This window comes from Mesoplodon densirostris, chromosome 16 (assembly GCF_025265405.1).
Source record: "Mesoplodon densirostris isolate mMesDen1 chromosome 16, mMesDen1 primary haplotype, whole genome shotgun sequence".
NCBI lineage: Eukaryota > Metazoa > Chordata > Mammalia > Artiodactyla > Ziphiidae > Mesoplodon > Mesoplodon densirostris.
Window position 1 is genome coordinate 65,105,493 of NC_082676.1, and position 10,946 is coordinate 65,116,438.

Consider the following 10,946-nt stretch of genomic DNA (forward strand, 5'->3'; position numbering starts at 1 on the left):
GGTGATATTGTTGCTTTTTAAAATTGTGGTAAAATATACATAAAATTTACCACCTTAACCATTTTGGAGTTCAGTGGCATTAGGTACATTCATTCACTTTGTTCTAAGATGATGTTGTTTCAAACAAAATTAGAATCGCCTTGTTACCTGAAGGTTTGCATATTTTAAAATAACTTTTTTTCTATTTCCAAAAGAAATACATGTTCATTTTTTAAAATAATGATTTAGACAATACAGAGAAGTAACAGTAAGATAAATGAATCCCTCATCCCACTGGCCAGAATTAATTGTTGCATAGCACTGATGGCTGCGAACATTCACTTGGTGCTTACTCTTATTAAGGAATTTTCATGTCTAGGGCTTCCCTGGTGGCACAGTGGTTAAGAATCCGCCTGCCGCTCTTTTCTCATCCCCCATCCTATGTGTGGTTGAATTTGCTCCTCGCCATGTCTTCTCACAAGACTTTCAGGATCAAGCGATTCCTGGCCAAGAAACAAAAGCAGAATCGTCCCATTCCCCAATGGATTCGAATGAAAACTGGTAATCAAATCAGGTACAACTCCAAGAGAAGACATTAGAGAAGAACCAAGCTGGGTCTATAAGGAGCTTCACATATGAAGTGACACACATGTATGCTATCAAGGTCAATTGCATCTTACTATATCAGGACATCACTAGTGTCTGGAACAGCTGCCTGTGTTTATGGGAGAAATGGAATGGCTCTCTCCTCTTTTTTTGATCTTTCCTCACCACTGTTCACCGTGTAACTCAGAAATAAATATGAAACCTTTTGTTGGAAAAAAGCAAAAAAGAATCCTCCTGCCAATGCAGGGGACATGGCTTCGATCCCTGGTCCAGGAAGATTCCACATGTCGCGGAGCTACTAAGCCTGTGCACCACAACTACTGAGCCTGCGCTCTAGAGCCTGCGAGCCATAGCTACTGAGCCTGCGTGCCACAACTACTGAAGCCCACATGCCTAGAGCTCGTGCTCCACAACAAAGAGAAACCAATCGTAATGAGAAGCCCGCACACTGCAACAAAGAGTAGCCCCCGCTCACCCCAACTAGAGAAAGCCCGTGCCCAGCAACAAAGTCCCAACACAGCCAAAAATTAATTAATTAATTAATTAATAACCAATAAAAAGGCAAATGTAACCCCTATCCCTCAGAAGGCTCCCACTGTTGTTTTTTTTTAATGTATTCATTTATTTATTTTGGGGCTTTGTTCATGAGGTAGAAGTCTGGGAACCACTTCAGTGTCACATGCTTACTTCTTCCCTTAGGATAAATTCTTAGTAGACGTAATTGCTGGGTCAAAATGCCAGTATCCCCCTCAGGACTTCTGCTGAAAATTGCTATTTGCCTACCCCACTCTAAGAGTGAGACACTCTCACCCTCAGGGGACACAAAGACCGGTCCAAAGTAGACACTGCTCTGGCTCCCATACCAAGCCACATCCAACATTATACTACATCAATAACCACTACTGCATATTAAGAGCAGTGTATTGGATTTTGCCTCAAACAATAGGTACTATGACCATTTCCATTCTTTACATGAGGAAACCAAGGCTTCAGTGACTTTGTTACTCTTGGTCACAGAGTTACTAGGTTACAGAGCACAGGACTCAAAACCAGCCCCGACCAACACCGACGCCCTGCTCTCGGCCACTGGGCTCAACTGCCTCCCAACAACTCTTATTTTCTATTTGTTTCAATCCTCACAAAGTAATAATACCTTATCCTCAAAGAATGCTAACCACTTTATCTTCTCACCACAACCTTGAGATACTCAATGTTTATTACCATCTTACAACTGAAGAAATTTGCCAGACACAACATTAAATGTGAATGTAAATATACATATAGCTATAGAGTCTAAAAATATATATCTTGGGACTTCTCTGGCCATCCAGTGGTTAAGACTCTGCACTTCCAGTGCAGGGGACGTGGGTTCGATCCCTGGTCAGGGAACTAGATCCCACAAGCCATGCGGCACGACCAAAAAATGTGTGTGTGTGTGTGTGTGTGTGTGTGTATCTCACAAGCACCCTTTCTCAGAAAGTCACTGAAGCATGAGCTCCACCAAATGAGGGGGTAAGCACACAGGTGGGCAATAAAGGGAAGTTCCAGGAACTGTCCATTCAACAAGCATGTATTGCACCTCCCCCCCGTGCCAAGCACTGTGGTAGACATTGGCAATTCATTGGTGAACAAAACACAAAAATCTCTGTGCTCGTGGCACTCTGATACCACTGGTGGGGGGCAGGGGGGGCAGCAAGCATAATAAATAAGCACATCTTATGGGATGTTGGAAGGTAATAAGTACTGTGGGGAAGAAAGAAAATCAGGTAAGTGGGGCACAGGAGTGCCCAGGGAGAAGGTGCAATTGAAATGGGTAATGGGGAGAAATCCAAGATTCCTCAGACCCAAGGGAAGCAAGCAGGCTTCAGAAGCTCCCCCAAAATACTGAAAATGATAGACTCTATGATAGGTTTCACCACATTAAAAAACTGAATTAAGAAGCTGACAGACAGGGCTTCCCTGGTGGTGCAGTGGTTGAGAGTCCGCCTGCCGATGTAGGCGACACGGGTTCGTGCCCCAGTCCGGTAAGATTCCACGTGCCGCAGAGCGGCTGGGCCCGTGAGCCATGGCCGCTGAGCCTGCGTGTCCGGAGCCTGTGCTCCGCAACGGGAGAGGCCACAACAGTGAGAGGCCCGCGTACCACACACACACAAAAAAGCTGACAGACAGATGAGAATAACTTCAGAAAAACAGCCGCACCAAAAACGAAGCACACGGAACTTCCCTGGTGGCGCAGTGGTTAAGAATCTGCCTGCTAATGCAGGGGACACGGGTTCGAGCCCTGGTCTGGGAGGATCCCACACGCCGCGGAGCAACTGGGCCCGTGAGCCACAACTACTGAGCCTGCGCGTCTGGAGCCTGTGCTCCCCAACAAGAGAGGCCGCGATAGTGAGAGGCCCGCGCACCGAGATGAAGAGCAGCCCCTGCTTGCCACAACTAGAGAAAGCCCTCGCACAGAAACGAAGACCCAACACAGCAAAAATAAATAAATTAATTAATAATAAAAAGAATAAGGTCTTTGAATGCAGAGAATGTGCTTTAAAAAAAAAAAAAAAAGAATCTGCCTGCCAGTGCAGGGGACATGGGTTCAATCCATAGCGCGGGAAGATCCCACATGCCGCAGAGCAACTAAGCCCGTGCACCACAACTACTGAAGCCCACGAGCCTAGAGCCAGTACTCTGCAATAAGAGAAGCCACCGGAGTGAGAAGCCCGTGCACCACAACAAAGAGTAGCCCCCACTCACCACAACTAGAGAAAGCCCACGCACAGCACTGAAGACCCAACAGAGCCAAAAATAAATAAATAAATATTAAAATGAAAAAAGAAAAAAGAAAATACAATCGCAGTTCACGAGGGAGCTCACTCATCTCAGCACCGAGTGATAATTACAGGCATAACACAGATGCACTGATTCAACCGGTAATTACTATACTCCACCCTGGCAGGACCCGGAGAGAAAGTGGGGTATGAGAGAGCTGAATTCTCAACTATTTTAACAGAAAGGCAATAGATAATGACTACAAGTGATAAAGCAAATCATAAAGTACAAAGATATTATTTAGAAAGATGGACAGAAATGATAGGAAGAACACTTAAACCAGCGGTAAGTGGGCTGTGAGTAGGGAGCTATGTGGCGGGGGCTGCTGTTTTTCATTACAAGCCTTTCTAGGGCTGTTTGGCCTCTTAAACATTGATGCAAATAATGATTAATAAATTGGTATATCTTCTTCATGGAAATTCTAAGCAGCTCTCACTTGCGAATGTAAAGCTGTGTGAGGATGTCTATGACCACATGGCTTTAGTAAGGAGCAAAAAACATAAAAGAAAAACAACCAAAATATTTATCAAGAGAGTGGTAAAGTAAATTAGGTACATTCCTCCTGAATTCTCTGCAGCTGCTGAAAAGCACGGGGCAAAGCTCTAACAAAAAGAGTAAGGACAGAGAAGCAAGTTGCAGAATATGAACTGAAGTCTTAGCTTTTTTTAAATTAGAGTCTATGACACCAAAGCATGGCCTATGGAGATCTTGAGTTATGCAAGGAAAAACAGGGAGGTGAACGAAACTTGAGGAAAACGTCCGTGGTCAACACTAGAGCCTGCTGGAGAGCAGGTGGAGGGGATCACACACAGCCAGCTTCAGGGAAAGGGGTGAGGGGAGGGGGGGGGCCACAGCCCTGAAGAAGTCAGCCGAGCAGGCAGCAGGGGCAGGGCAGGGAGGGACAGCTGAAAGAAGAACGAAGGACAATTCTCAGTCTTCACGGGGCCGAAAGGCAGCCAGCGTGCAAAGCCCAAGTCACGCCAGGCCACTCCTCTCACCTTGCGAGAGGCAGGGCACCCCCTCCATGGGCTGGGTTTGGCTGCCCATCCCAGGAGAGTGGGCAGGAAGGGAGATGGACTCACCTGGCCCAGCACAGTTCACTGGCACCCCAGCTGGAGAAAGGAGAGGGACAGTCCACGGCTCTGATCTGTCCCTTCCCTGCCCAGAGCCTCTATCCCTGGCTGGCTTGAGAGTGACCTCAGGCCAAGAGTGCAATGGCTTGGCCTGATGTTGTGAGGTCATGTTCTGCCCAGGGAGGGGCAGGAGGATGACTGTAACCATCCTGGGAGGGGGCTGGGAGGCTGCTTTAAGCACATGGCCCATGTGTGTGGAGCACTTGTTGCAAACCAGGCCCTGTGCTTGCAGTTGGCCTGTGTTGTTTCCTATGTTTCACTCACTTCTATAACCCTCGTGGCGCAAGGGAGGAAACTGGGGTTCAGAGGCTACAGAACCTGCCTAACATCACACAGCTAGTGTTAATTATCTAGTACTGTGCAACAAATGATCTCAAAACTTAGAGGCATAAATCAGCATACATTGATGATCTCATGGTTCCTGTGGATAAGGAATATGGGAGCAGTTTGGCTAGATGGTCCTGTCTCAGGGTCTCTCATGAGGTTGTGGGCAAGTTGTCAGCTCAGGCTGTCATTGAAAGGCTCGACTGAGGCTGGAGGATCCACTTCCAAGATGGCCCATTCACCCAGCTGTTGCTGGAAGCCTCAGTTCCTCATCATGGGGGCTCCTCCACAGGGCTGTCTGTCTTCATGCCACAGCAGCTGGCTTTCCCCAGAGTGAATGAGTCTAGAGAACACCCAAGATTGAAGCTGCAGTGACTTTTATAACTAAATCTCAGAAGCGACATAGCATCACTTCTGACAGGGTCTGTGGGTCACAGGGTACCCCTGGTACCATGTGGGAGGAACTGCAGGAGAGTGTGAGTTCCAGGAGGTGGGATCACTGGGGGCCATCTTCAAGGCTGGCCACCACAGCTGGTCAAGGGCAGAGCCAGGACTCCAATCCTGCTAGGACGCAGGGAGAGACAAGGTGAGAGAAGCGGGCCAGGCCCGCACCCCCGGAGGTTTAGTGAGCCCAGGAAGAAAGCGCTCTACCTGGAAAAGGGGAGGCAGGGAGACCAGTTAGGATGCATCCAGTTAGGCAGAGACACCGGGACTCTCAAAAGATAATGGGGGGGACTTCCCTGGTGACGCAGTGGTTAAGAATCCACCTGCCAATGCAGGAGACATGGGTTCGATGCCTGGTCCAGGAAGATCCCCTATGCTGTGGAGCAACCAAGCCCGTGTACCATAACTACTGAGCCTGAGTGCTGCAACTACTGAAGCCCACGCACCTAGAGCCCATGCTCCGCAACAAGAAGCCACCACAATGAGAAGCCTGCACACCGCAAGGAAGCGTAGCCCCTGCTCGCTGCAACTAGAGAAAGCCCGCGTGCAGCAACGAAGACCCAACGCAACCAAAAAAAAAAAAAAAAAAAAGATATTGGCATGGTCTCTGCCTCTGCCTACTAAATCCCTGGTCACCATGCCTGAGGTTTGCTCGTGGCTGCCGGTGGATGGATGAAAGATGCCAAATTCAGCCAACAATTTCCAAGCCACCTGGGTAAATACCCTCCCATATGAATCATGCTATGTGAGGAAAAGACCTAGACTGAAAGTCTGGAAATGGAAAGTTGCATGAGGTCTCAGGCAAGTAAGCTTCCCTCTCTGAAACTCAGCTTCCCCAACTTTAAAATGGGCTGACTCCCCAAACTGGTCAAAATTCCAAAGACTGAAAACATCCAGTGTCGATAAGCATGTAGGGCAACTAGCACCTTCATACACTGATAGTAGTAATGTAGTGTCCCCTTTAGACCCAGGCAGTGGGGAGCCCTGGCCTAGGCCCTTCTCTCTAGAAGGTATGGTGGGGAGAATAACAGAATAACAGCGCCTCCAAAGATGCCCACATCCTAATCCCCCAACCTGTGAATATGTTATCTTATATGGAAAGGGGGAATTAGGTTGCTAGGGAGCTGACCTTAAAATCAGGAGATTAGGGACTTCGCTGGTGGTCCAGTGGTTAAGAATCCGCCTTCCAATGCAGGGAATGCGGGTTCAATCCCTGGTCAGGGAACTGGGATCCCACATGCTGCAGGGCAACTAAGCCCACGCGCTGCAACGAAGAGCCTGCCGCAACAAAGATCGTGCGTGCAGCAACTAAGACGCGACACAGCCAAAAAATAAAATAAATAAATAAAATTTAAAAATCAGGGGATCATCCAGGTAGGGCCAATATAATCACAAGAGTCCTTTAAAGATGGAAGAGACAGAAAGAGTCATGGTCAGAGTGATGTAATGTGAGAAACTGGACTGCCATTTCTGGTTTTGCTAATGGAAGGGGGTCATGAGCCAAGGAATGTCAGCAGCATGTACCAGCTGGAAAAGGTAAGAAAACAGATTCTCCCCTAGAGCTGCCGCAACCTTGATGTTAGCCCATTGAGGTTTATTTTTGACTCTGACCTTCAGAATTGTAAAATAATCAATTATGTCTTTTTAAACCACTAAGTTTGTGGTAATTTGTTCCAGCAGCACTAAGAAACTAATGCAGAAGACCCTTCTGTGGCCCTCCTGTGGCCACAGGATGGAGGAAGAACCCGCAGGGCCCCCTTCAGCCTTCTACATACACTTGAGCATCAGAATCCGCAGAGTTCCCTGTGCATCACTCCAGGGTCCATCCTCCCCAGGGCAGCTGGGGTGGGTGGGGAGGAACCCAGCTGGTCCATGGTGGGATCTGGTTATTAGGTCAAGGAACATCCATCTTAGAGGACACTGGGCACCTTGTTAAAATAGTGAGACAAATCCATGCATCCCCACCTGGGAAGCTCTCCACTTCACGTTGTTCAATTTAAAAAAATAGCGAACGGCAGAGCAGTATTAAAAGTGCATAGGACTTCCCTGGCGGCCCAGTGGTTAAGACTGCGATTCCACTGCAGAAGGCGTCGGTTTGATCCCTGAACAGGGAACTAAGATCCCACAAGCCGCAAAACGGGCCAAAACAAAAACAAAACAGTGCAATCTCAGGTTGTAAAACAAAGACATAAATGTGGAAACAAGTCCAGGGTCACGTTGTAAAGAACCACACCAAGCTGTTAACGGTGGGGGAGTGGGGCGCAGAGGGGCGTGGAAAAGAGGGTTGTGGTGCAGGGGGTTCCACAGGCAGGCGATAGAACGGAGAGGGAACAGGCGCAGAGAGGCGGGGCCGGGCGGGTCTGGGCGCCGTGCCGCCCTTAAACTGGGTCAGAGGGCTCCGCGCACCCCTATTGCTCGGCGGAGGCGCGGCTCTCCGCAGGGCGGCCCAGATTGGCCGGAGCCAGAAGCCCGCCCACAGGAAGGAGCCCCGCACAGGGCGAGCGAGTCAGCGGGTGCCGCACCCCTTCCCGGACCTGCAGGTCCTCTTAGCCCCGGCGCGCGCGGCGTAGCGGGTTGGACCAGGTTCATTGTGGACGACCCGCGTCTCGGGCACAGCCCGGTTCGGCGTGGCCCGTAAGTCGGTCCCCAACCCCCAAACGGACTTCTCCGGCCGGGACCACCCGGAACCCCTGCGCGAATCCGCGTGCGACCCCGAGCGCATTAATGGCCCACCACGGTGCCCGGTGAGCTCGGGGCCTAGGAGACCCGTCATCCCGATGACAAGCCCGAGGCTTCGGGAGGGACCCCTCAGCGCCGAGACTCCAACTCGTACCGCAGGCGCTCGGCACAGTCCCGAAGCGTCCAGTGGAAGCCTCGCAGCGCCCAGGCTCGGCAGCCAGGTGTCCCCCGCCCCCACCCAGGGGAGTCGCGACGCGGCGGCCACGTGGGCCGAGCACCTCCCTGCAGAGCCTCTCTTACCAAACGCTGGGCCCTCGAGTCCTCCCACCCACACCCAAACAAGCCACGAAGGAGAAGCTGGGAGCCCCCAGGTCACCTCCCCGGATCCCACTCAGCTTCTCCAAATAGTGAAAGTCGCCCGCACCCACCAGTGACTCAGGCACACACCTGGTGTCACCTCCCCCGCCCCCCCAGCCCACACCCACACCAGAGCAAGCCTGTCCCCGTACTTTGTCTCTGGCCCCACTGCCACCCGACAGCCAGTCCCTCGGGGTCTCCTTGTTACCCCCACGCCCCCAGCAACCAGAAGGAGCACTTAAAATGCCAGGGCATCCTTGTGTTTAAAACCCAGCAGCCTCAAAACTCAGAACCAAAGCGAGGGAGGTGGGTGCGGGGCTGGGGGAGGTGGGGTGGGAGTGAGAGTGTCCTTGGTGCAGTTCCCCTTTGGGGAGATCTAGAGATGATGATGGTGATGGTTGCACAACAATGTGAATGTACTTAATGCCACTGATCTTTGCACTTAAAAATGGTGAATGTTACATATATTTTACAAAACAAACAAGCTCCAGCGGCTGCTCCCACACCCCAAATAAAATCCAAACTCCCAGGCCAACTGCAAAGCCCAGCTCCCCACGCTGTGGTTCCACTTCAGCCCCCAGGTCACCTCCTCCTCCAGCCCTAGCAGCCATCTGTGTTCCATCAACACACTAAGCCTGTGCACTGCGCCTTTTGTGGGGCAGTTCCCTTCGCTTCCAGCCCAGCATTCGCTCCCACTCTCCCTGGTGTCACTCTTGGTGACCACCATCTCAACTAGCCCCTCTGTGATTCTCCACCCAGAAAGGCAGCATGGTAGCAGGGTTAACAGAGGCCCGGCAGCTAGGCAGGCCAGGCCACGTCCCCACCCCCATGCTCACCAGCTCTGGGACTTGGTGCCCCCGTTTCCCCAGCTGAGAAATGAGGATGACAAACAGGAACCCCCTTTGGATTGTGGACAGAAGGAAGGAGTACTAGTACATGCTAGAGCACTAGGAGGCCTGGCACTGGTGGGTACTGTAAAGGCTCCTCCCTATTGGGCTCCTGCAGGTGGCCCCCACCCCAGACCATCCCTCAGGCCTGCATCATGTGATTGTTCTTCCCAGCCTATTCACCATCAAACAGCTGGGACCTGCAACCGTTTTTGCCACCTTGGGCCTGGAGACACTTCCTTTAGTGGCTCTGAGGCAGAGGCCTCAGGAGGGGCAGTGGCCCGGCCACGTACAATGGTGCCCCATGACCTCCTGCACCAAGGGCTGCTCCCGTATGAAAGGGGGAGAGGTGCCCACGCCGGGACCCAAATGGGGGGAAGTCAAGACAACAACCCCAGACCTGGGGCTCACCAACGCCTGTGTCGTGGCTGTCCTCAGAGCCAGCAAGGCCCCCTACAGCCCACCCGCCTTGCCTCAAAGCTGTCCTACTGGGCTTCCCTGGTGGTGCAGTGGTTAAGAATCTACCTGCCAATGCAGGGGACACGGGTTCGAGCCCTAGTCCAGGAAGATCCCGCATGCCATGGAGCAACTAAGCCCGTGCGCCACAACTACTGAGCCTGCGCTCTAGACCCTGAGAGCCACAACTACTGAGCCCGCGCGCCTAGAGCCCGTGCTCCACAACAACAGAAGCCACAGCAGTGAGAAGCCTGCGCACCGCAAAGAAGAGTAACCCCAACTCGCCGCAAGTAGAGAAAAGCCTGCGTGCAGCAACAAAGACCCAGTGCAGCCAAAAATAAAATAAACAAAATTAATTAATTAATTAAAATGCAGAGATTAAAAAAAGCTGTCCTACCCAGGGAGCCCAAGGGCCTGTGCTCCCAATGTGGGGGGGCTGTTGCCAAGGCTGAGAGGACACCGGAGGCTGCAGCATGACACTAATGGACAAACACAGTGGCAGGGTGCAGGATACACACCGAGGACCCCCGAGCTGCCCACCAGCACCAGGAAGGGTCACCCACAGCTGTGTAAACACCAGGGCACAAGCGGATCATTTTACCCACTCAGGAGTTGGGTCAGGAGGTAGAGCTGTTCAGAAATGAAGCCAAAAGAAATGGAGCCTCGATTATCCTGAGGGCTCAAGGCAGTGGGAACTCTGGTTGGGCAAGTTGACCGGGGTCAGCCCAGGGGCCCCAAGGCCAGTGCAGATTCCTCTTGAAGGTCGGAGAGGAGTGCCCAGTGCCGTGTCCAGGTCCAGCGCTGTGGCCTTGGGCCTCCACCTGGCCCACCCAACTCGGGTGCAGAGAACTACCCACAGGACACCCGCACACACCAGCCTCCCAAACCTTTTGCAGTGCCCACCCGAGGCCCCTCCTGTCTTTGGCTTCTCCCAGCCTGTTTCCTAACTTGTCTCCATGACCATTGATCCATTCTTTCCTGTTAAACATTCCAAAGTGCACCTACCCTTTAGCTCAGCCCCACAGGCAAACTGCTGAAGCCACACAATCACTCCCCAAGCCCCTTCTTGCCGGCTTTCCAGCCTGTAGTCCACGGCTTCCCCCTCCTGCCGGCTTTCCAGCCTGTAGTCCACGGCTTCCCCCTCCTGCCGGCTTTCCAGCCTGTAGTCCACGGCTTCCCCCTCCTGCCCTCCATTCATTTTCAGCTAGCTCATCTGCCTGTGGGTCTGCAGGCCTCAGACACATCTGTCTAACAGAGAGGG

At 51.8% G+C, this 10,946-nt stretch overlaps 1 protein-coding gene across 1 annotated transcript; it reads left to right on the forward strand.

Moving 5' to 3' along the window:
* The first annotated feature begins 350 nt into the window (after positions 1–350).
* LOC132476703 (large ribosomal subunit protein eL39-like) lies at positions 351–600 on the forward strand. Its single transcript, XM_060078828.1, has one exon. It carries the CDS (start codon positions 351–353, stop codon positions 576–578), a length of 228 nt encoding a protein of 75 aa, XP_059934811.1. The 3' UTR covers positions 579–600.
* The last annotated feature ends 10,346 nt before the right edge of the window (positions 601–10,946 follow it).

Excerpts from the sequence above, each read along its gene's own strand:
- LOC132476703 (XM_060078828.1), top strand. The coding sequence starts at position 351 with ATGTCTAGGGCTTCCCTGGTGGCACAGTGGTTAAGAATCCGCCTGCCG.